Below are 26,338 nucleotides of genomic sequence, written 5' to 3'. Positions count from 1 at the left end.
CATCCACTGATTCTTCTAGGTTCATAAAACAAGCAAACCCTCACACGGGGCGGCCCAGGCAGGGTCTGAGGAAGATGCCTTCTGGTGGGCTGTTTCCCTCTGAGCTCCCCTGACTCCCCCCTGCCTTCTACCTCCTGGGGCCAGAGCTCACCAAACAGCAAGACAGCTGATTGTTCAAACACCCCGGGGTCTCTGATGTGCAGGGCCGGGTGGGGCTGGAGAGTCTGAGTTCTAACACGTACCCAGGGGTTGGTGATGCTGCTGGTCCAGGGACCCCTCTTTAAGAACCTGAGAAGGCGGCAAGGGGCTGCTATGTCTCTTGGAGACAAAAAGGGTGTCGGTATGGCTGGAAGAATGCGGAGAACTGCTCTGAGGACAGCCCCGTGGGGAGCGGCCCGGGGTGGCTCACCCTCCCTCCAGAGCCTTCCATGGCTTTCCACGCTCTCCAGACCCCCAAAGCTCCCCTTTGGAAACAAGCATTGCTTTAGGGAACCTCTCTAGCCCTTCACACCAGCGAGGCCTCGCCTGTGTGGCCTGGCAGTGCCCAGTATCTCCGTATCAAAAAGCCGCTCCCTCCACACCATACTGAGGGCGGGGACTCTTCCAGCTCCTGGGGCAGAGATGGGCGTGGCCGGCAGTGCCACTGGGCAAGCTGGGGATGATGCTGGAAGTGCTGAACCAAACGGGACCACCAGGGTCTTAAACACCAGCATGTTCGGGACCCTCTCCTGAGCGACGGCGCTGCACCACCCTGGGCCTCTGCCGCAAGAATCTGGCTTCCCATGCATCTTTTCATTTCCGAGCTTCGCGCCGGAATTTCCCTGCACTGAGATAAATGAGGCCACTGGAGTGGAGCTGCTACCCCATATGTGTGGGCTGAGAAGTCCCCTTCACATAAGCAGATGAGGCACCGGGCTGGCTCTTGCTGGCACCCTTCTGTGTGCGTGTGCACAAGTGTGTGTGCACGTGTGTGTGCATGTGTGTGTGCGCGCCTACAGGGGATCGGTCTTCTCACTCCCCTTTATCTCGCTAGAACCCTGAATCTGGAGACTGAAGGTCATCCAGCCTGTTCCCAGAGAAATCAGCAAGGTCATCAGTTTGCTCAGTTTCATTGACAGAAACCCATCAGCTGCTGGACCTATAGAGAAGCTACAACCGCGTCCACGGAATTCTTCTGGGCTTTTCTTCTCTTGCAACTCAGGAAGGTATTGGAGAGAATTTAGCTCAGTCACCCACCCGCCCTCAAAGAGTCACACAAACAAAGTTCTTTCATTCCTTCAGTTACCAGCCCTGGCTCCCTGGACATAGCAAGCTCAAGGCTGGAAGCCTACCCCCTCGCCAAGCCTTGCTACCAACCAGCAAGCAGAAGGAGGTTCAGTTCACACGTCTGTTACATGTAGGGTTGAACTAGAGAGACCCAAAGCCCCTGCAATGGAAGGTCATCGAACCATGGTTATGTGTCAAAGCCTGTATGCTTTGTAGACCAGAGGTCATGAGTCAAAGGAGCAGTGTCGTTGTGCCCAGTTCACAGATGCGGGAAATGGAGGCTCAGACAAGCAAACTATCATGCCTGGAGTTCTGCAGCAAATAAAGGACTGGGTCAAGATTCTCTCTGTCTTTCTTGTCTAATCCCCAGGCCCTTCCTCTACCAGAACAGGGCATGTCCGTGTTTGCACAACTGTGCATTTCTGAGGGGACCTGACAGCCCTGGAAAAACAGGCTTTATCTGGTTTACACGAAATGCTGGCAGGAACGGACTCGGCTCCAGGCAGACTTTGGTTCACCAGAGATAACAGTTCCAGAGGGATGCCGTGCTCACCCCGCACCCTCCCCGGAAGCGCCATCACACTGCAGGGGCCTCACCTGGGAAGGGCTCCTTGAGGAAGTGGCCGTTGATGGTCTGGTTGGCCGTGCCCAGTGGGTTTTTGGCGATGAGGGTGTAGTTGCCGTTGTTGTAGTGCGTGGGCTTGTTGAAGAGCAGGCAGCCCTCGGACACCTCGCCCTCCTGGTAGTACTCCACATGCGTGATCTTGGACTCCCGCAGCGGCTGCCCATTGTGCAGCCAGTGCAGCGTGGGCGGCGGGTTGCCCCGCACCACGAACTCGATGCAGTGCTCCAGACGCAGCTCGGGCTCCTCCAGGCTCACCACGCGAGGGGGGTCTGCGGGGGACAGGCCCGCTGACTCCCAGCACACAGAGATCCCCGTGCCCCAGAGCAGCGCCCCCAACAATAGGACGGGGACCCCAGTTCTCCCCCCATCCAGCTCGGAGAGGACCCAGGGGATCAGGGGTACCCGCACCACCTTCCCAAAAGTGGGGAAGAGAGGTCTGTCTTCCCCCACACTTCCCGGGTCTACCACCACTGGCCCCGTGACCCTCTAGGAGCGAAGAGAAGGCAGACAGGGGCTGACATGGGGGTATCCTGAAGAAGGGTTGCGGGCATACCATCTTCTGAAGGACAGGGTCACCCTTTCTGGGGTTACCGGCCAAGAACTGCCTTGTTCAGTCCTGCCCCCCTAGCACACCGGCCCCCGCCTCCTGCATGACCATCCCCCCGGGACACAGCCCCCCTCCAAGATGGCAGCCACTCACAGTGCACGGTGAGGGCCACACTGGCATTGCTCATGCCCACCACATTCTCCGCGATGCATGTCAGGGTGAAGCCATTGTCCTCGCTTGTCACATTGACCAGGGTCAGGTTGATGGCGTGTACATTGGTCCAGTTCAGATTTGTCTAAAACCCCAACGGGAAAAAAAAAATCAGTTTCTAGAAGGCAGCTCCCCATTCACCTTCCAAACACCTGCGGGAATCAAAAAATCAAAAAGAAAGCTGTGTAGGAAGCGAAGGAGACCTTTCCTCCTGCCGTGCACACTGACCAACCGCCAGGCTCTCTACGCTCAAGAGCTCAGGAAACCCTCACATTTACCCTAGGGGGTGAGCAGTGGCATTACACCCACTTTACAGATGAGAAGACTAAGGTACAGAGAAGTTTGTTAGCATGCTGAAGCTCGGGTGGGCCAGAAAAGGTTGGAGCTGGACGAGAACCAAGTACGTGCAGAATTTCCCTCTTCTTCCTTCTCCTCACATCTCTGGCTTCTCTTCATGATGGAGCTCACTGGGACAAAGAGGTCAAGGCTCCCCAGCCTCCCGATGGGGCCGGAGCCGAGGGCGCCTACCTGGTGGGTGTTGATGGACTGCAGGCCCGTGACTATCCAGTCTACGTCGGGCAGAGGGGACCCAGAGCCATTGCACGTGATGACAGCGTTGTCGCCCTCTCGAACGGTCAGGTTCACGTGGCTCACACTGATCTCAGGAAGGTCTAAGAGGCAGGACAGGACGAGTGAAAAGATAAGCCAACACTTTGTACCAAAACTTTGTCCCTGGGGTCGATGGTGGCCCTTCTCAACACAACCTGCTTGATCAAGCTCTTGGAAGGCCCCCAAGTGCCAGAATCTTCCCAGCACCTCCCCACCAGCAGAGGTCAGAGCTCAGAACTTAAGCCCAGCTGGGCTCTCCCACAGGCCAGGCAGAGGGTGGGGGTGGAGAGGTGCTCAAAGAATGTAGTTCCAGCAACCCGCTCTCCAGTTTTGGTCTGCTTCCAACTCCCATGAGGAGTCTGCTAGAAATTCAGGTTACCGAGGCCCATTCTGAGACATCCCATGATCTCGTTAAGTCTGCAGGGCCTGGGCATCTGCTTTTCTAAAACTTGCTTAGATGCTCCTGATATGGAAGGTCCAGAGCCCACGCTTTAAGACAGACTCCTTCAGTTCAGGTTGACAAGTATCTCATAGAGAGAAAGGACACTGGTCCATTGAGAAGGGGCATGCTGCACCCCTGTCTTCACTCCAGGCTCACGGAGGGACAGGGATGACCAAGGAGGTCAACAGTAAGCCAGATTTGTACCCAGTGCAGAGTTCAAGGCTGACGGTGGGGGGCTGGCGGCAGGGGCCAGAAGGCCCTGGCTCTGCAGGCTCCCTCGAGGGTGTGGGCCCTTTGCATGGAGCCCGCTGGGGCCAGGCCACTCACTCACCGCACTGGCTGATGTTCATGCGGAACAGGGGCAGCTGGGAGCCGTCGGCACCGATGCAGTAGAGGTGCTGGCTGTTGAGCTTGGCCTCCCCCTGCTCCTGCCACAGCTGCATCCAGCGGATGTCACAGCTACAGTTGAAGAAGTTCTGCTCCAGTCTCCTGCGGGCAAGGAAACAGGGAAAGGGACCTCCTGAACCAAAGACGGCCCAGCTCCCCCCGCCCCTCAGGGCTGGAGGGATGCCCTGACCTGCTCTTCAGGGACTAGAGAGAGGAGGGGTTTAGCAAGGTTTTCAAAGAGATGAAAAATACTTCTAAGTCCATGAATTCCTTTCGTTTTTGCACTCATTTGGGGGAAAAAAAAAAAAAGAATCCACTCCACTTAATTCACCTGCCAACGAGACCCTTTTAAATACATCAGCTTGGGATATGGCTCTTCTCAGAGCCCTCCGGTGGCTTCCCATGTCACTGAACGTCAAGGTCAAAGGCCTACAGGCTCTGCAGTGCTCTCCGTCACCTCTCTGACCTCATCTCCTACCTCTTACCCTCTTCCTTTTCTTCAGCCACATTGACCTTGCTCTCTGTCAAGTTCACTAGCACGACCAGCCTGGTACTGCCTCAGGGCCTTTGCACGTGCTGTCCCTTCTGCCTGCAGAGTTCCTATGCATAACATGCCTGCTACACTGGCTATCTCACTTCATTCAAGAATCATATGGCCTCTCCAAACACTGCTCTAAGGAAACTGCCAACAACCCCTGCCTTAGTGCAGCAGCCCACTCCCCGCCCTCCAGTATTTCCTTCCCTCCAGTATTTGTCACTGTCCAGCATCACTTTAAAAATTTGTTTATTATCTGTCTCCCCAAATAAAAATTAGGCTCCATTGAGCTCAGAGAAATTGCCTGTTTGGTTCATCCATACCTCCAGCATCTACAACTGAGCCTGAGACATGAATGCCTATTGAATGAATAGAAGGAGGGAAAGAGGATGGAAAGGGTTACTCTCCTGGGAGCAGGTGGTTCGCCATTTCCACGATCAGCTCAAAGCCCATCCCGGGCCCAGCTTTACTCTCCATAAATTCAACAAACTCCTTACGAAGCACCTGTTCTGTGTCCGGCTGTGAGCTGAGCACTGCTGATACAGAGGTGAATGAGACAGCCTGGGAGCGTGGAGAAGAAGCACATCTGATGGGAAGGGTGTCAATCAAGGTCTTCCTTCTCCAACGACTTTCCCTGTGACAGAGAGCAAGTCCCTGCCCCCTCTAAATGGGGTTATGCCATTAGGGGGACCATGAATGGTAAAGCACCCAGTAAATCTAAAGGTCTGCCTCAGTAGGAAGAACGTGATTCTCTTGTTGGACCAGTAAGGAGGCGCGTGTGTTGGTGCCCAGAAGGAGGGGCACTAAGACCCGGGATATTCTGGACGAGGGGTGGAATTCCAAAGTAGTTAGGCATGCATCAGAAGTCATCAGCTTTCAGGGGAAAGTGAGGTCCTGGAAGAGGAATCCGTGTGTCCCAGCCAGTGGGATACCACAGGCAGAAGGTGCCAGCACCTTTGCACGAAAGCCTCTCAGTCTAAAGGTACGCTGGCTTTTCCCTGCACTCTTTCAGGAAAGGAGAAGGGACCTAGCGTTCGTGGAGCATCTGCTTCCCACAGCCACCCTGGAAGACAGCCAGCACTGTCCCTGTCCAGAGGGGGGACCCCCGCTCGCATTGGGAGGGGTTGAGTCTCGTACTCCAAGTCCTTGGGGTGGGGTGGGACCAAGCAACGCTGTAAGCCTCACCCTGCTGGACTCCAGACCTCACACGCCCCAACCCTGTCTACCCTGTGAAAGGCACCGCTGGCTGTGAACAGAGATGCAGAGGAGTCAGCATGACCCCCGGCTCTGCGGCTCCTGGGCAGAGAGCAGGGGAAGAGTTCACGGCCACGCTGGAGGCTGAGATGGGAAAACAGGAAAGAAAAGCTGCGCCAGGGCACAGAGTTCACGTCAAGGAGCACTGGGAAATGCAGCTGGAAGGGAGAGTGGAAACCAGATGGTGCGGGACCTTCACGGCCACATCAAACATCAGCAAGCTGGGGATTCATCCAGGGGGCGGCGGGAGTCAGGGAGGCCCTCGGAGCTCTCGACGATGTGAGCAAAGCAGGTCTGTCAGAAGAGTAATCCAACAGTACTGTGCATGTGCGCGCCTTTCTCAGAGCACCCAGGCGAAGGGATGAATGGGGGACAAAATCCTTGACTCACACGCCTTGACGAGACCCAGTGCCGGGCACAGGGCTATATGCACCCAGATGGGGCATCTGCCTTCATTGATGTATTGGTATGTGCTGGCCGGCAGGCTGAGAGTCACTCTTCTCAGGCTTTTGGTCTCAGAACACCTCTTTACTCTTAAAAATTTCTGGGGGCCTCCAAGAGCATTTGCGTATGTAGATTACACTATCCCTCCTCACCATTTTGGAAGTGAAGTAGAATATTTTAAAACACAACGCCGCGTTAGCACAATTGCCGTTTGTCACCAGAGCAGCGACGTTATCACAAGCCAAGTGACCCCAGAGGTCACTTGGCTTGTGATAACATCACTTGGGGTCACACCTTCTGGGGCACCAGAATGAAAAGGACAAGTAATGTCTCAGATTCTACCCTGTGGTCTCCCTGATAGGGTCTTGGGGACCCCACGGAACCCCGGACCCTCACTTGAGAACTGCTGCCACGTTAATAAGGGTCTCGAGTAGACTGGTAAAAGTGCGGGAGAGGGAAGGGAAGATGGAACAGACACGGTAAAGAAGACAAGGTGGTATTTGGTGCTTTGCTGGAGGTAGAAGGAAAGAACAGAGGATGACACCAAGGCTTTAAGCTCCAGGAGACAGGAAATCAATGGAGGAGAGAGGCATTTTTAGCTCAAAACAGGAGAGAAGGAACCAATGAAAAGGAAGAAGGTCGGTGTATGAAGCGTCGGGGTGAGGTCCTGGAGGAGGAAGGTGAAGCATGAGGCCGGGAGCCTTGGAGGTCCTGCCCCAGTGGGGAGGCAAGATGGCGCCAGGGCGGAGCCAACAGGTAGAGGAAAGAGAACGGGGAGGCAGGAGGAAGTAAGAGCTAAGGGGAAAAAAAAAAAAATGGAATGACGTTTGTGCTGCACCTACCACCTGCCCAGCACCATGCGGATTGCCCCCCCCACACCAGCCCCATGAGCCCTCCCCTCAGGGAGGAATCGGGGGAGGCAGGGGATGGCTTCCTGGGGGAAAAGCAGAAGGTCAAGCTAGGCTGCCCCGTGTGTGGAGGACAGGAAGGCCTGAGGACGTGGGTCTGTGTTTGCATTCACACGGCGGGGGTGAGGGGCGAGGGGAGGCCAGGCAGCCCTGCCGGAAAGATACCGAGGGTCCAGATGCTTCCATATATGCAAGCTGAACCAGGTCAGCCTGGTTTTCCCAGATGCTCGCTAGACAAGATGTGGCCATTCATTATGAAGCAGTTGTAAAAAGACAAATTATCCACCCGGGTGGAAAAGATTAGCAAGGGAGGGGCTGGGCTCAGCGGCTTAGAGACCTTGTGCTTTAGTGAGTGCTGCCTCCCCCGAATCCCGCACTGCTGCGTCCCCTGACTTCTCAGTGGCTCCCCGCAGGGCTGATAGGGCCAAAGCATGCTGACGCTAGTGGGACAATCAGTGGGATGACAGGGCTAGACACAAGCACACTAACGGCCTTTTGTTTCCTTCCATCCTTCTCTTCTAGGATCTGGCCCCTAGCAGTCTCCTGGAACCTGCACAGAAACCTTCAGCTTTTCCCCCTCCCTTGGGACTTCCCTCCTAGACAGCAAGACGACACACAACAGAAAAGCATGTTGAGTCTGAAGACAGGTGTCCTCCCGGGCATCCCACCCAGCAAACCCACCATAGTCTTCCATCCTGACAAGAGAGGGTTCAGGAAGGGGCGGCCAGAAGCAGAGAAAGGCAGCCCTCAGTCTACATGATGCCACCCGCTCTTCCAGCAAGTCAGGTGTCTCAGAGAGGAGCCATCGGCCAGGGCTTCAGGCCCCACAGGAGGAGCCTGAAGTGAGCCTTCCCTGCTCCATCAATAATGCAGGCGGCCCCGTGAAGGACACAGCCACAGCTGCTTCGGGGCAGAGCTTGTCCTACACCCAGCCCATGCCCCAACACGGACCTAATCGCAGGGCCCTAGGGGCGACCCGCAGATTAACTCAGCCCATCCAGGCACACACAGATGCCTTGTTGCAAGGCCAAGGCCATGGCAGTGTATTCAGAAAACACTGGTTCCCCTCCGGTCATCACTCTGCCTTTCTTCTTCCCTCCACAGAACCGGTGCTGCCAGTGGCGATCCTGGGGCCAGGGGCGTAGATCTACGGCCAACCGGGGAAGCCTGTCCAAAGGCCCAAGGGATGCTCGCCGCTGGCCTCCCAGAGACAACACAGTGGCAGAAGAAATACACAAACACAAGGTTTGAGTGGAGCCTGCGGTCAAGCTGGGCAAGGCTAGTGCACTGAGTTGTGTCTTCCCCGAAAGATCTGGGCAAGACCTCACCCCCAAGACCTGTGAATGTGACCTTACTTAGAAAAAGGGTCTTCTGTGGATGTGATCCTGAGAAGGATCACGGGATGATCACGGGACAAGATCATTCTGGATTTAGGGATGGTCCTAAATCCAAGGACGGGTGTCCTTATGTCCTTATAAGAGACAAGAGGGGACAGGCCAAAGACGCAGAGACAGAGAGCACGGCCAAATGAAGATGAAGGCAGAGACAGGAGTGGCACTGACACAAGCGAAGACCACCAGGGGCCACCAAAAGCCAGACAAGTTAAGCAAAGATTCTTCCCGAGAGCCTCTTGAAGGAAGAGTGGCCCTGTGACACCTTAGTTTGGGCCTTCTGACCTCTCGAAGGGTAGAGTCCCTTTCTGTGGTATGAAGCCTCCTTATTTGTCATGATCTCTCATGGCAACCCTAGGAAACTAATTTGGCCAGTAGCTTCTTCCCCAAGGTTCTGCTTTAACTTCTGCAAAATGGGGGTGATTGTGCTCGACCCTCTTCCTGCACAAAGTTATTAAGAGGATAAGCGATAGTACATGATAACATGCTTTGTGAATTGAAAGGGACTATAAAGAGACCAGAAATTATTATTACAGTAATGCTATTATGAACATGACCGTTCAGGGACTTCTCTGAGAGCCATGGAAAGCAGTCATGGCCAAGACTAGGAGAAAAGAAAGTGCCAGGATCAGCCCAAACCCATCCCCACTATCGAGTTAATATTTTACCAAGTTGATTAAATCTGCAAATTATACCAGAGGTAATTATCACTTTGCTTTAAGAAAACGAAATATTCCAATCTGTTTTAATCATGTCTGCTCTGCGCGTGCAGGATATTAAGAGAAGCCTGTTCAAGATACACTAATGGTCCCTAGGGTATTTCTGGAAGGGTTCTGTGCTGTGGGTTTATATCCTCTGGTGCCTCTTGCCTTTGCCTAAATTGAATCAGGGGATTCAGAATCCAAGCTTCTTTTCTTTCTAATTCATTCTTTATCTCTAAGACAATCTCTTTGATTCCTGTTCTGATTTCTGGACACAGTTCCAGGCTTCTTCGTAAGGAAAAAAACAAAAAACTAAAAACACCACCTTGATACAACCAGAAACTTCTGAGAGCAACCGTGCAAAGCCAACTGAAATTTCTGCAAACCCAAGCCCCTGACACAGTGCTAAATTCTCCAAAGGAATCTTGAAAGATGCCTACAGTTCTCTCAATAAGAACAACAGGTCAGGTGATCAGCCAAAACCATATCCTTCATCTGAGAAAAGTAAATGGGAAATGAGTAAGGGAAGCTTCCAGCTCATGACCAGGGTTCTGAGATGCTAATTTGTCTGGGTCTCCATCTCCCCAACCCCAATCCAGTGATTCCACTCAGGAAGCCACATTCTTGAGAGTGGTTTCCAGAAGGAGACAGCAAGTATGGGGGAAGTTTACTGAACTGTTTAAGGGAAGAGCACTGGTCTTTGGAAACAGCAGACCTGGATGGTGGCAATGCTGAGTACTGTAATACTGATTCCCATTCCCATTGATAAGTTCTGTGATCCTGGACCAGTTGTTTAATTTGGCCAAGCCTCGATCCTTCATTTGTGAGACTGTTTATGATACCTCCCGTGGGGGTTGCTCCAAAGATGAGTCAGGACTTTGTTCAATAGAGGGCTCATCTGTCTCCTTCTCTACTATTGGAAAGGTCGTAGATACTCGGCCCTTCCAATGGAGAATGCCACCAGATCCGTTTTTTGAGCAAGGACCCTCCAGTGGGGGGGCATCTGGTTGGGGTAGGCAGAGATCCTCAATGACAGAATAAAATGTGCCAAGAAGCCACTGAATGCCCTAGTTAGCTCCTTCTATTCCCACAGAAGGTGGCTCAAAGCTCCTACTCTGGCTTTGGGATCTTCTGGCCATCATGGCTCAGAAAGCCATCTCCCCCTGGCCTCTCTCCTCCAAGGCCAAGATTCTATCTTCCTGGAAATACCCAACCCAGCCCACAGGCCCCATTGGGCAGACCCTGGCAATCTACAAGGCTCATGGCAGATGGCGCCATGTGGACTAATCAGGAAGTCGGACAAGAAAATACCACCCCCTCTTCCATTTGCCAGGAACTGGGATTGTTTGGATTTTAATCATAGCCACAGTGAAAAGCCAACATGAGGCCCCTCCAGCCAAAATACAAATTTTCCACTCTCAACATTCAACTCTTCCTCAAAAAATAGACCCCCACCAGGACAAGAGGGGGGCTTCTTTATTTTCCCACGTCATTTTTTTTCTTATTTAACAATGTGACAGAAATAAAATACTTTGGGACATGGCGGCCCTCACACACTGGCTCACACTGGAGGGAACATCTTCATTCCTCCATAAGTCACATCTAGCTCACCAGTGTATTGATCCCGGGCAAAGATGAATGCAGGATCCCATGATCCTCTGGGATAAATCTGACATTTTCTTTAAATATATATCCACGGAACAACTGTTTCTGAAACTCCACGAAACAGGTCACCAGGGCAGCACACCATTGATTTCACATCCAATGATTTTTTAGAAGGAGCACTGAACGTTTTCTCAATAATTCAGCCAACTGCAGACCCTAGATGTCCCCCAGAGAGATGCTGTCCCTCGCCTCCTACAGAGGAAGGGGAAGGCAATCTGCAAGAACTCACATGAGACTCCCAAGAAAGAGCAGAGAGAGCCCCCGGTTAGCTCCTCTATGACAGAGCCCTTGATCGGATCTAGGGCAACGTAAGAAGGAACTGCAATCATGCACTTTTTGACAATTATTGCAGAACCGCTCCTTGAATTGGAAACAGATTTTGAGAGGCTGAGGGACAGCTAACAAGAGTGGTCAAGACCTTGAGTCCATATGCTACCCCTTGGCTAATGGGTAACCCGAAACAAGATACTTCACCTTGGTGAGTACCTCGGGGTCCCCGAATGTGAAGTGATGGTAATAATTCCTACCCGATAAATTACCACAAGGATTAAATTAAATAACGAATGTACATAATTCAAGAGATTGCTTGGCACAGTGCCTGGCCCAGGAGTCAGATCTCAGCAATCGTTAGTAGTGATCTTAGCAGTCATGTTCACTTAATGCTAAGGTTTTCTTCCACCTACAAAGATGGGAATGAATACGAGGCATCAAGTCTAACGGTCTGATATTTAGCTGTCTGTGACACTTGGAACATCATCTAGGTTTTTCAGTGTTGCATAAACAAGTAAGTATATATTTATATTTTCCTCAGCTCGGGTAGTTTTTAATCAGTGTACCTCAGGATCTCAACCCTATGTGGCTAAAGGACTGTAGTCACTATATCTGAGGAGTAGCCCAGAGGGAAGGGTAAAATCCTAAGAAAGGAAGGCAACCCACAGCAGTACTGTCCTGAACTCTCCAGCACTGTTGAGATCATCTCTGTACTTCCTGGCCCTAGGATGGCCTTTCAAAGAATCAGGGCACTCAGGTCCATGAGGATAAGTAGGGTATACAAAGCCATCATGGGGTAATGGGCTATTGAGTCACTGGATGTAAATATTCCCCCTCCTCGACCAGCTGGATTGGAAAAGCTAAGATCCTGACTCATCTGTGAACTCAGGTCTTCCCAGGTGGAGGGAAGGGGTGGGGGATTGAAAGGCCGACAGCACGGGCAGAGATCCAAGGCTACCGACTCTTGGTAAAGTTGGTAAAGCAACCTGCATTCAGTGAATTTGGATCTGAGTCACTAAATAAAAGGGAACACATGAGCAGTGTCTCTGGAACCCTACCTCCCTAATTTCATCCATGCCTCAATTCCTTTTCAATTTATTCCTTGATTTGTTCCCTCAACATAACACGCTGTCCTTCATGCACAGAGATGACCCTGATGACTCATACAACAACACAACTCGTTTTTTCCAGCAGTGGTCAGGAATTTTCACTCCTTCGTCCAACAAGGGTTTGCACAAAATGGCTGGAGGGGGTAGGGGTGCATCTATCAGCCTGGGAAGATAGTCAGGCCAAGCAGTCCACAGGCAGATTAAATAAATATATAGACTTGCCTCCCACCCCCCACCACTGGGATGCCCATATGCAAGCCAAACAGACTGACAAAAGATGATGAGTGACGGAAAGGGCACGCAATTGGAAGTCACAGGCCTGGGTTTAAGGTTGGCCTCTAGGTTGGCCAGTACCTAACAATGCAATCTTGCCTGGGTCTCATGTGCCTTTTGGGGGCTCAGCACCTTCACCTTAAAATGAAGAAATACATTTTATATTGGAGATATAATAACAACACCTATCTCCCATAATGCTCCTGATGATAAGTCCAATTTTTTCATGATGATAAAGCTAAAGTCACATCAATGAAAGCGCACCTCATCATCCACAGAATCACTTATTATAAATTGAAAATACTCTCTAATATTATAAGTATAAATGCTATTACTACTAGTTACCTACAGACCACAGAACTAGGTCCTGCTCAGAGATAAGATCCCAGTCTTCTTCAGAATTGTGCTGGAAAGAGCATCAGAAATCAAGCAACAAAGAGGGTGTCTCGCTCTCGCTGAACATGGTACACTCTGTGCCACCCAGCCCAAGGAGCCCCAAGGGCACACCCAACCTCGGGCGGTTCCACCACCCCACATTTCTTCCCACCCAACCTCTACCACCGCTCTACTGCTTGGAGGGTCTTTGAAGCCAAACTTACAATTCCCGAAGACTCAGCGTCTGGAAGAGCTGCCATGAGAGTGTGGTGAGCCGGTTACTCGACAGGTTTCTGCAAGAGTGACAGATAAAGGGAAAATTAAGGGACAGACCCGGCATGAGTAATGCTCTTGGTAGGAAGCTTGGTTATTTCACAGGAACTTGGCTTTGTTGTTCTTTTCTTTGGTCCATTCTGCTAACAGCGTATCCGCCAGTAGTCAAGGCCCCAGATCAGGTTTGGAGAGGATTTCGAGGAAGCGAAAGTGAGAGATTTACAATGTTAAAAAAAAAAAAAATGGAAGAAAAAGAAAAGAACGGTTGGTCATTTTCCCACATTCTCTCACCACAGTAAAGGTTCAGGGAAACTTCTGGAGGCCACCCTCCCACAGGGGGACAGAGCTCTTAGGATACACAAGCCAACAAGCTTTCTTCTTCATTTTTATTATTGAAGTGTCACAGACATTTAAAAAACTGGGCATATTTAATGCATACATCTTGATGAATTTCCAGGCAAGTGTATACCCATGAAACTGTCACCATAAACAATGCCATAAACTTAACCATCAACTTTAAAAATTTCTCCCTCCCTCTCCCTCTCTCTCTCTTTCTTTCTTTCTTTTTTTTTCTTTTTTTTTTTTTGCTATAACCGTTAATATAAGATATAACTTCTTAACACATTTTTAGGTGTACACACCACCTAATTAATGACTCACGACGCTGTACGGTACATCTCTAGGACTTACTCGTCTTGCATAAATGAAATTACGCCCCCTGTTACCATCAAGAATTCTTAACATTCACAATAGTGGGAAACCCTGCAGGTCACCTACAATTTCTTCTACCCAGTCCCTCCCCCAGCAAAGAGGCCCATCCGTGATCAAGACATCAGCCTTTTGTTCACACTTCTGTTCTCCTCCTAATGGCTATTTAATTGTTCTCATTAGGATGTACAGAGGAAAGGAGTAGCCATTAGTCTTCCAAATAATAGAAGAAACACACCCACGGTGATCACGTTGCCAGGCTCAACAGACGACGCTTGACATAACAACAGCCCTTCAAGGCGGCAGTTAGACACAGTCGGAGTCAACATGATCCCGTAGGAGCACTACTCCTGCACTGATGAGATGGGACGGTGGTAAGATGCCACGCAGGTCAACATTATCCACACACGCGCGCGCGCGCGCATGCACTGGTGTCAATTAAACACGCAGGTGATGAACCCAAGTACAGACTCCTGTTCACGCACGCGCGCATCCACTCTCCGCACACCTCCACTTAGATGACTTCTACAGCAGACACTTGGGGAGGACCCAAATACAGACTTCTTGGGGGAAATGAAAGGGGCACAAATGAGAAGGTCTCTCTGAAACTTACATTCAAGTCTCGAATGAATAAGCAAGGCAACGGCAGTTCGCCAATGACAGAAGGAAGGAGACAAACCAAGATGCCATCATGGATGCCGGAGAGGGAGACAGCTCCTTTACACAGGCGCGTCGGGAGGTGTCCTCCAAGAGGGTAGCATCGAGCTGAGGCTAGAGCAGGAATGAACCGGTGCCAGGGCCGGGGTTTTCTGGGCAGTGGGAGCAAGAAGAGCAAAGGCAGAAAGGGGGCTGGTGGGAAAGGAGTTAGTGGAGAGCGGTCGGGGGTGAGGAGGAGAGGCAGCAGCCACAACCACCTTGCCGGCCATGGTGAGAACCTTGGGTTTTTATTTTAAGGAGCAAAGAGAAGGCACTGGATGGCTTTAAGTAGGGAAGGGACATCATCTAATGACCATTTCTTAAAGTAAGAGACCAAGCCTGGAAGCTGGCAGACGATTAGGAGGCTGCGGTAGTGTTGAGGAAGGGGATTAGAGATAACGAAGCAGGTGGATTCAAGGAGTGGGGGAGAGCGCCCCCAGAACCTCCTACTGGATTGGGCCTGGGAGAGGAGGGAGCAAGACGCCAACCATCAGGCCAGCAGCCAGATCACTTAGTGAGACCAGGAAGGCGGTAAAAGCATGATATCTGGGGTTCAGATCATGAGCAAATGCTTGCAAATGCGAAGTCTGAGATGCCTGTGAAATATCCAGAAAGAGAAATCAGCTAGGCTGGTGGATACCTGCGTCTGGAGGTCTCGGGGAAGTCCAGGCTGGTGGCATCACAGACGGCACACACCGATTTCACAGGGACAGATGGCACACACAAGGACAACCTAAGGGACAGGGCTTCCCCTTCATATCTGAGGCAGCCCTGCCCTTGGTGACAGCCGGTGACTGTGTTAGAAAGACAGCCCCCTTTCTGCGGGGGCAGGGGACTGGTGGGCAAAGGAAGGGGACCACAGGAGCAGATCCCCAGGCGTCCTGTTCCACTCCCCCCACACCCAGCACTTTCCACAGTGTCCTCCAGCCTGCACATCCCTGTCTACAGTAGACACCTCCGGAGCCCGCTTCCTGCGGATGGAAGGAAGCGCTCGAACGCCGTATGAATCACCAAAGCTTATAAACCTTAAACTGCACACTCGGCTTCCTAAAACCCCTACTCCCGGTCCGTCGTGGGTCTGCAAACCTCCTCCATGCCCCAGTGACCAGAAGGAAAGGGAGATAAAGGAAGGCCTGCGTGGTGGCCACTGAAGGACACCAATGGGGCACGGCTCCCCTGACCCACCTCCTGCTCAGGAGGGTGGAGTGGGAATCTGGTGCACATGCCCGGCGAGCGGCTGGCTTTACACTGGGTTTTGCACCTGGAGCTCAGACGGTGGGGTCAAGGATTCTGGGTCTCGGTACCGTGCTTGGGTCCCCCTTACGCTTAGCCTCTGTGAGGTTCCAGCAAATGTGAGTGACTCACCCAGGTAGAAGGCTTCTGTCCTGTTCTCCCGGCTCACTGTCTGCCCACAACCGCAGCAGTGGCAGCCGACGTCAAACAGGCCCACCGGCCGCAAGGTCCCCTCCTCACTGGGGCACCTCCTTGAGCAGAACCCCCAGTTCTAAAACCAAGCAGCACCCCACGACAGCAGCCAGGAACCCCCAGATTCGCCGAGCGCTCAGAAGCAGCCCCGTCTGTCTCTCCCCCACCCCACCCCCGCGAGAAGCAGGGACTAATGCAGGTATGAGGCAGGTGAAGCGGGGACCCTGCCCATCTCTGAGGGAAGACCAGCCTGGGAGCGTGTGCCGGCGGGTTCCTGGGGAACCTGAGGCAGGGATCAGGCTACCAGCAACGTCCTTCCACAAAGGTCATGTTTTGCTACATTAGGCAGAAATGTCATGAGAAAATTGGATTCTAGAAGAAAGAAAATAACAGGCATTCTGGGCAAATAAAGACTAAGAAATAGTATTATCTCCTTATTACAAGCTGGAGAGGGGAGGGGGCCCTGGGATATTCGGGAATGGGGAGTAGACAGGGGAGGGGGGCCCCTGTTCTCCTGGGGTTGTCTTGGCTTCATCTCCTTCCTGCCACGCCCACCAAGCCCCACCGGGAAGAGAAAGGGCCCCTGGATTCCTCCAGCTCTTTGGCCAGATGGAGCAGCCGCTGCAGGACTCACGGGCTGTGTCCAGGACGACCAGCTCCCCTCCTCCCCAGCCACCTCCCCGGGACACAGACCATCTCCTCCCGTTGGAGGGAAAGCCTGCCCTTACCTCTTCTGCACACCAGCTACTCTCCTGTGCTCCCACCTCCCTGCCAACCCATACTACCACTAAAACCAACAGCCACCACTCACCAAGGGCTTACTACTGAACACCAGGTACTGTGTTCAGCACTTTTACATTCATGACCCTATTTAGTATATGCAACGGAACAGGGCAGGTGTTACTAACATCTCTGCGGTCGATCTGAACGGGTCTGAGTGGCCTTAAGGCAAAGACTCGGTCAAGAAGCAACAAACCACACCCCCAGGAATGTGCGCAACGGAGGCGCAGACATGTAAATTCCCAGGTACGTGCGCACACACACACACACACACACACCCCTTCGGCGTATGTTGCCAGAGATGGGCACTGTGCTACATGAGTCTCTGGAGGAAGGCAGTGCACACAACCTGCACAACTGTACATGTACCCAGTACCTCGCCAGAGAAACGTGAGAGTGAAGCGCCCAGCCCCAGAGACAATTATGTACACAGAGGACACACAAGGCAAACACAGAGCCACCCCAAGACAAGCAGGGCACACCTCTGGCCACCCTCCCCTCACGGGCATTTATAGATGCTCATGGTGCAGGAAAATAGGGACGCTGGGACACAGGGCTTTGATTGACTGACCGCCCCCCTCAGAACTCACTACCCCTGATTTTCCTCCCAGCTAGTGCCCCAGCGGGATTCGCCTGCCACCTGTAATTGATGGGCTGGCTACCCTGCTCATCAGACTCAAGGGTTAGGAACCATCCTGCCTCCAGCCCCACAGCAGCGTCTTCCAGAAGCCTCGTCCCTGACAGATCCATTATCTCCCATCTCTGACTTGTGCTTGGGTCAATGGCCAGCACACCTGACCACTGGATTTAATTTGGTGAGCAAGATTTTACAAGATGAGGCATCAAATACTTTCCCAAAATCAAGCTCTGTGACATGGCCCCCGTATCCCTCATCTGAGACTACCAAACAGCCATTAATTCTGTCCCACACTGCTGGCTCTCTCACAGTCCAGACTCTGGGGCCCAGAGTAATGAACAATGACGAAGCTCCTGGGTGCTCTGGGAACAGGGAGCCAGACTAACAGATGGCCAAAATCGGACCCAGCGGAAACAGAGGGCTGAGATGGCCCTTTCTTCCATTAACCCCTTGGTGAACACGGGCCCTCCCTGGCTTAACACCTCAGCATGGCCAGCAGCCTCATGACCTTCCTAAAGGGGACAGCCGACTCCAGCAGGATAGAACCCATGACCTAGGAGGATGTCGCCCTCCACCCTGGGAACCCTGCTGTCCAACCAGAGGTCACTCAAGATGGATCCTGTTGCCAAGAAAAGGCAACCAGATGAATTCCTGAGTTGCCCCAAAGGCACCAAGTCTATGGGGGCTGAGACTTGAGGAGGGGACACTAAGCTCCATCCGCGAGTGATCCTGAAGCTGGGAGACTTCGTGGAGTGCCTGGATGTACAACATGGCTGACGTTTCGAAGGGCTTCGTCTTCTCTCCAGGCCCAGGAGGCAGGTGGGGTTTCAAGACTGGAGTGTGGAAGGAATCGCTGGAAGGTGCCAGGTTCCCTCTTTGAACCCCCCAAACTCTCTTTTCCATCTTCCCAGACCTGCGGGCCCCTGGGCCCCCCACAACTCCCCTTACATCTGTATAAATACACGGGATGCTAATGGAGCCCCCTCTCCAAAGTCATTATCACTGTGTGATGGTCTGTGTCTCCTCTCCTGGGCCCCCCACCCTCTTCCTCTATTTACCTCGCACTCTGTTTTGGGTTCCACCCTGAGCCCTCGGACCATCTTCCAGGTTCCTGTTTATAAGTCCCATCCCCTCTGCCCTGGACTTGGATGTGAAACTCACCTCAAGAAACCCTTTGGAGTAAGAAAAGAAAAAAGAGAGAGAGAGAGAACACTGAGAACCAGGAGCGTGTTCAGCTGCAGCCCAAAGACAAAGGTGGCTTCTCCTAGAGGATCCATTCCACTGCCTGCAAAAGGCCTATTCTGAACACCGTCCTGGCTCAGAGCATCAAGCATGGCTAACCAGCAGAGGTCAAGGCCCTTCTCGTCTTGTAGGCTCCAGGAGCTGTGGCTTACTGGCTGCGTCCATCATAATCTCAATCTCATTTCCTTCATCCAAGAAGGCAGCATTTTGAAAGGTGCAATTCCTTGGGCGCCTGGGTAGTTCAGTCAGTTAAGTATCAGCCTTCGACTTGGGTCATCATCTAAGGGTGCTGGGATCAAGACCTGAGTCTGGCTCCCGGCCCAGCAGAGAGTCTGCTTCTCCCTCCGCCCCTCCCCTCACTTGTTCTCTCTCTCTCTAAAATAAATAAATAAAATCTTAAAAAAAAAAAAAAAGTGCAATTCTTCCTTCCCTTCTGTGACATCAGATGTCCCCTTGGCAATCTGTCTGTCCTCCTTCCATTTTCCCCATAAAAGAAACATCTCGGTCTTCGTGGAAATAGCCAAGTCCCTCCCCTGCCACCCGATACCAGGATTCTTTTGAAATTGCTGAAGAACATGGAGGGAAGGTCAAGAAAAGAGAACCACCACCCCATCCCCATGCAGCACCAACCCCACATAGAGTTTCCTAGAAAGGAACCAGCCCACCAGAGAGGGAGAAGGCTGCCAGTCTACTGCCCACTTCTCCAAGACCCAGGGCATGTATGGTGCATTGACCTTGACCTTGTGACTTTGTGTACAGTCAACCCCGCACCAGAGGTGACTGTAGCCCACCATGAGGAGTCATGAAGGTGGCTGCCACCAACCTCCTTGAGATGAACCGGTGGGAAGGAAGGAAGCGCCATATGCAATCTCATCCCCCAGGACTGCTACCAGCCACCAAGGAGGCTGTGCAAGCCAACCTCTTAAAATCCAGTGCCTGTGACAAGGAAGCAGGGGCTGCCACCCAACGTTCCTCTTGAAGACCAAGAAATATTTTTCTACATCATTGATATATTTGCTTTCCCCTCAATTAAATTGCTGTAAAAGGGGGTGGGGGTTAAGGCCATTTGAGCCATTTTTATTCAGCTAAATTACACTGGATGGCTCATTTAATGAACTTTAATGAAGCCAAAATGCTTTCTCTAATCAAATCTCAAGTGACGTGACTGGTCTCTTGACCTTAGATCAGGAGACTGGAGGCAGCTTTTCTACAAGGCTCTGTGCTGGGCTGGACCAGGGTTTCCCAGAGAATGTTCCTGGGAATCTTAAATCTGTAGTACGTTAATGGATATTATAAGGGCAAAAAAATTCATGTTGCTTGAAAAATGTGGTTTTAAACAAATTAAATGGGCTCATTTATTGCAGAACTTCTCAGAGCCTTTATGAAGAGAAGGATCTGACCTACTGAGTCTCAAACTTATTGGACCACAGAACCTTTTCCATCAGGCATCCAACCAAAAATGTCACCCCACATAGCATACAGAAATGATGGTTGTGGTCAAGAAATAGGTATTTGCTCTTGGCCCAGCATTCTTGGCTCACAGCTACCAAAAACCCTGGAATTTCTTGAGCAGTAAAAACAATGAGAACATCTTTTGTTATAATATTTGAGCTCTTCTCCTCAGCTCCTGAGATTGCTTCAGAGAATAAGGGGACATTTGCAAAGCCCCTGAAGATGGGGGCTGGTTGCCAGGGGAACCAACCATAGATAGAGGACTAGAACTTTCAGTCCCACCCCCTGATTTCTAGAGAGGGGAGAGGCAGTGGAGGTTGAATCAATCACCAGTGGCCAATGATGGACTCAAATAGGCCTAAGTAATAAAAGCCCCACATAACCCCACTTTAAAAAAAGGGAGTCCAGGGTTGGTGAACCACCACACTTCCTTGTGCCCCCAGGCCACATCAAACTCCACAAGGACGAAAGCTCCTTGGTTCGAGACCTGGCCTTATGTATCTCTTCATCTGGCTGTTGATTTGTACTCTTTAATATCCTTTGTAATAAACCAGTAATCCAGTGAGTAAATTAGTTTCCTGAGTTCCGTGAGCCACTCTAGTAAATTAATCGCACCCAAGGAAGGGGGGGTCATGGGGACCTGTGATTTACAGCCAGGGTATCAGAAGCACCAGGAAGATTCTGGACTGGGGACCGGCATCTCAAGTGGGATCTGAGGCTGTCTCTGCGTAGATGGTGGCGGAATTGAGTTGAACTACAGGACACCCAGCTGGTGTCCCAGAATTGCTTGGTGGTGTGGGGAGAAAAGCCCACGCATTGGAAACTGGGTGCAGAATCATTCATCATGGAGTGCCGGGCTCGGCAAGCTAGCATCTGCAGGCCAGCACTCTGTTCTTGTAAATAGATTTTTGGAATACAGCCACACCCCTTCATGTCTGTGTTGTCTGGACCCACGTTCGAGGGGGAATAATGGCCCTCTGAAGAGGTCCACATCCAAGTCCCCAGAATCTGAGAATAGATCAGTTTCTGCTGCGAAAGAGACTCCGTGAATGTAATTAAGAGTGTGGACCTTGAGATGAGAAAATTATCCTTAATTATCCCCTGGCCCCAGGGCAATCACAAGCATCCTCAGAAGTGGAAGGGCGGGGACAGAGAGGTCAGAGAGGGATGTGACTAAGGAGGAAAGGAAAAGACCTGGGTTGTGCTGGCTTTGAAGATGGAGCCCGACGCCACCTGCCAAGGGCTGTGCATGCCTCTAGAAGTTGGGAGAGGCAATGAAACAAATTCTCCATGAGCCTCCAGAAGGGACCCCAGCCCTGAGGACACCTGGATTTTTTAGCCCAGCGAGGAGCATGCTGGTTCTAAGCTACACCGTGTAAGACGAGACATTGGTGTTTTTAAGCCACAATGTTTAGGGTAATTTGTTATAGCAGCTACAGAAAACTCATACACCCTCGGAGCCTGCGTCAGAGACACAGGGTTGAATAGTGATCACAGAAGATAGAAAATACTCAGTTCCAGAAAAAGTGTGCCAGCCCTCACCCGTGAAAATATAATGGGAGCCATATAGGCAAATTCAAATTTTCTGGTGGTCACATTTTGAAAAGTGAAAAGAAAGAGATGAAAGTAGTTGTACTCACACGTGACCCTTTACTCAATAACCATAAAGTGTCATCTATTTGTAGGATCAATCTAATAAATGTTAATGAGATCATTCATTAGCATTTGTGTGTGTGTTCTGTCTTTGAAATCCACGTGTACTTACACTCACAACACACCTCCATTTGGACTGGCCACTTTTCAAGGGTCTAAGAGCCACGGACGGCAGCTCTCGACCATCTACACAAGCCAGGCACTGACCGGGGTCCCTCAGTGGACTGGAGCCGCCAACAGGTAGAGAAGTAGAGCTCTTAAGTTCTCCAAAGGGCAGCTGTCCTCTCTGCAGGTGCCAATCCGTCCCAGAACCCAGCAGCCACGCAGCTTGTCGTGGGGAACAGAATCACTCCGGTCATCCCCAGCCACCTGGCAACACCAGCAGGAAGGTGCCGGCGTCCTCTCGAGCTGGAGAAGCTCAGGACAGGCAAGGAAAGAGGCATGCTGAGGAGATGGAGAAGGAGGGTGTCCCCACACTGGAGACACTAGGCTTGGGTGTGATCACTGGACATTTGGTATGCCCGGCCCACCTAATCCAGTCCAGGCTCTGCCTTGAAGTTCAAGTCTCTTCACACGATGACCTCAACCCCCTGTTTGCATGTCCTTCCCATCACTACCCACCTCCCTCCCCATAACAAACCCTGAAGACTTCCCATCCCACAACTCGGGATTCCCGAGTTGGCGGAGCCCTCACGGCTTCCTGGCACTTCCCCGTCTCCACACCACGGTGCCCGGCGCCCTCTACCATTCACGCTCTTGCTCCCTGTCCTGTAGGCCCAGTTCAGATGGTCCTAAGTATGACCAGTGCCACCCAGTGTGCAACCTTCTGGCCCCCTCTTCCTCCCATGCATTTAGTCTGGGCCCATGTGTCAGGCCACCGGCTTTGAAGGACCGCTCTGAGGCTGCTGGCCCCCTCCCACCGCAGACCGCTCTTCCTGCAAGTAGAGAATCACCTCTTTGTGGCTGGAGAGCCCTCACGGGCCCCAGAGCAGAGCAAAACTCAATAAATGTACAGAGAATTCAGCTGAATCCCCACAGAACGTGGGCATCATCCCGGACCAGACGCCGGCCCTTCCTCTGTTGCATCCATGTTTTGTGACCCCGGGTATACTCCCCGACCTCTCTGCTCCTGTGCACGCTGGGGATATGGACAGGGCCTGTCCCTTTGACTGGCAGTGAGGGCTAAACGGGCTGCGGTGAACGGGGCACAGAAAGCAGCTGGCACAGGGCCTGGACCTCGACAGACACAGTCTATCATTGTTCAAGCGCGGCGTCTCTCCCCTTATCGGCCCATCTCCAGTCGCCGCTGAAGCTACAGCAGGCCCAAGCCCATGCGAACAGGTGCAGAGATCCAGGCGATGACCTCCTGAACTCAGCCATCAACAAAATCTCAGTTCAATGAAAGAACAGAGAAACCCACTTTCATGAGACAACAAGTAGCATCTACTCCCCGGCCCCCCAGGAGATGCACTGGGACCTGAACTCTGGCCCAGCCTACTGCCCACATGCCTGGGCAGAGCCTGAGGGCCCCACGGGTCCAGGGAAGGTGGAGAGCTCACTGTGAAGCCTGGGGGCAGACGTCTGTTCACAGGGCTCAGGAAAAGGCCTTGACATGAGCTCTGAGCCTCCACACAGTCTGCCTCTCCCCAGGCCTTGAGCGTTATGGAGACTGTTTCGAGGGGTTTTGCTCCTTGGGAGTTTCTTTTCAGACAAATTAACCAAAAGCTAATTGCCCTGAAGCAGGAGAGCTCTCTCTGGAGCCCCAGGGTCGGGGAAATGAGACCTGACACACAGGGGGCCTTCTGACCAGCAGGCCTCTCAGGAGCAGAGCCAGCCAGGCCTGGTTCAGGGAGCCACGGCCTCCAACACAGATTCTGGTCCGTGAACACTGAAGTGGGGACACTCATGTTTCACCGGACAGCCATTGTGACAAGAGAAAAATAAAGACACACAGAAAGCAACTGTGGGACAATCAAGAAAGTAACTAGAAGCAAAGCAGAGGCTATCGAGGGGGGGAAGCCACAGGGAGCGTGGCTGAGGCCCCCCAGGGGCTGGTGAAGAAAACGCCAAGCACGTTGTCAGGACAGGGGACCCCGAGTCCGGGGAGGCTGGCAGGGAGAAGGGCAGGAAGGAGCCAGAAGGCCAGGCCACCCCGCTCTTCGAGATGTAGAAAGCATGTTTCTGCTTATGATCTTCTAGCTACACCAGGCACCTAAGATCTCTGTTCTAAGATCTACTCTTGGGATTCAAGGAAAACCGATGGGTCTCCCCAAAACAACAACATGATGCAGAGAAAGCTGCTCTGGTCCGTTTATAAGGAAATGTGATTAGGCCCACATCGCGCTCGATCGCTTCTTTCACGATGAGAGGTTGGAAGGAGACCAGGCCCAAGCGGGGGCTTGAGGTTAGCATCTAGGGCACGGGTTCTCCAGCCCTGGGCATCAGCGGCACCTGGAGGCTGAGAAGACCCAGACAACCAGGCTCCCTCTCCCAGGGTTTCTGAGTCAGGGTCTGGCCTGGAATTTGCATTGCTGAGCAGTTCCCTGGGGGAGGCCGATGTCCCCGGTCTGGGAACCACACTCCCAGAGCCACTGATGTAGTGAAATTCTGTCTTTCCAATGAGTGGACTTCACCTCCTATCAGCTCCTTCTGTCCTGAAAACCTGGACGATCCTACGTTGTCGGAGAGAATAAAACAGCCACGCGCCCAGTTGTAAAGGGACGCCGTGTGAGGAGCTGAGGGACCTCCCACAGGAGCTCCTGGGGACAGATGCCGCTGTTAATGACAGAAAGGGGACTGAGCACCCCGACCTGAACCTGGGTAGGGGAGTGCCAAGGGGGAGGCGCTACCAGGCAGTCAGGAGAATGGCTGCAACAGTGCTAGAAACTGACTAAACTGAGTAGACTGGGACCCTGCCCAGCTGCCCGGTGGAGGGGGTCCCTTTGAGGCCAGAGGATGCACCAAGAAGCAGAGACCTGAGCCCAGAACCCAAGAGATTTTCCTAGGAGCTTGGAGCATGGTGTCATCCCTTAGGATGAAAGGGCTAACGGAGGCCACTCTCTCCAGAGCTGGCTTTGTGGACAGCTGCCAAAGGGCTTCGGGAGGCCCAGAGCCCCTCAGTCCTCCCTGGTCCTTCCCCTTCCCAGACCAGACCCTGTGTGTGGATTTCAAGAGGTGTCGCCAACTGCTGTCTGCCTCCCTTCCAGCAGAGCTAGGAGGACATGTGGACGCCCCTGTCGCTTGGGGCCTTCTCATCCACGGGGCTGGCCAGCAGAACGGGTCATGGAGACCACGTGAGGAAGTGGGTACCACATCAGTTTTTAAGGTGGAAAGTATGGGCATCTGTCACTGCAGACAGAGCCCAGGCAAGGCAGCGTGGTGAAGAGCTCATCATGTCCCCACTGTATTGTTCTGGGGTCCCCATGTCGTAGGGCAGGCAGGAACTTCCCAAGTGTGGTCCCCAGCCCAGCAGCATCAGCATCACCGAGACTCATTAGAAATACACCTTCTTGGGTCCCAGCCGAGACTTCCTGAATCAGAATCCCTTGGGGTGAGCCCCACACCCCATGCTGTACCAGGCCCTCCAGGTAATGCTGGATTCTGCTCCAGCGCGAGGAGCAGTGGTCCACTGGTGGCCGACAGCACAGACTTGGAGCCAAACTGACAAGCTAGACTCTCGGCTCTGGCCCTCTCGGAGGGCATGACCCACCCTCCCAACTGCCAGAGAACATCACAGAACCTCTCTGGATCCGTCTCTTCCTCCAGACCCCTGAAGTCCTAACAGTATCTGCCTTATGGGGCAGCTCTAAGGATGAAAATGAATTAGTGAATGTCAAACGTCCAACACAGCGCCTGGCACACAGTAGGTACGCAGCCCATGGTCACGGGGCTATTGTACGTGTTGGTAACGACGGCAGCTAACACACAAGGCAATTATTCTGGGCCAGCTCTCGTGCAAGGTTCTACACGGGAAAGTTCACCTAAACTCTTGGTCCAACAGCCCAATGAGGGACATACGACCACCCCATCACCATCACCATCATCATTTCTACTTTCCAGAAGGGAGATCATGGAGCAAAGAAGTTAGGTCTCCTGCCCTGGGTCAACAGCTGCTGCAATGGGGAGCCAAGAATTGGACCCTCACAGCCTGGCCACAGTCCGTGTTCCTTACCACCCACCAGGAGTAGCAGGAGTAGGCGTGTTCCTGGGGTTCCAGCTCCTGTGCGTCCCATGACCCCTAGCATCCCAAGACCCATTAGGACAAAATCTTACCACGCTTAAGCCTATTTTGGAAAATGCTTCCCAAGCCCCAGGTCTGGGAAGACTGGAATTCTTGATTGCCAAAAGGGGGAATTGAATCAGATTTCCCACTGTGTCCCCTGGGTCTAACGGGGACCCCATGTAAAACCTTAAAGGATGGCGATCCACCTGCCAGCACTGTGGGGCCCACCAGGAGAGGCA

At 52.4% G+C, this 26,338-nt stretch overlaps 1 protein-coding gene across 3 annotated transcripts in view; it reads right to left on the bottom strand.

Annotated features, from left to right (window-relative positions):
- The window catches only part of NTRK3 (neurotrophic receptor tyrosine kinase 3), a 364,802-nt gene that overhangs the window by 242,976 nt on the left and 95,488 nt on the right, over positions 1-26,338 (bottom strand). For all 3 annotated transcript variants that reach the window (XM_059371609.1, XM_059371611.1, XM_059371612.1), the window contains exons 4-8: positions 13,236-13,304; positions 4,031-4,188; positions 3,177-3,319; positions 2,592-2,733; positions 1,864-2,160 (exon numbers count right to left, since the gene is read on the bottom strand). In XM_059371609.1, coding sequence (XP_059227592.1) covers positions 1,864-2,160; positions 2,592-2,733; positions 3,177-3,319; positions 4,031-4,188; positions 13,236-13,304 — 809 coding nt within the window. The remainder of the gene's footprint in view (positions 1-1,863; positions 2,161-2,591; positions 2,734-3,176; positions 3,320-4,030; positions 4,189-13,235; positions 13,305-26,338) is intronic.

Source organism: Mustela nigripes, chromosome 13 (assembly GCF_022355385.1).
Source record: "Mustela nigripes isolate SB6536 chromosome 13, MUSNIG.SB6536, whole genome shotgun sequence".
Taxonomy (NCBI): Eukaryota; Metazoa; Chordata; class Mammalia; order Carnivora; family Mustelidae; genus Mustela; species Mustela nigripes.
This window is presented reverse-complemented; position numbering and strand designations above follow the sequence as displayed.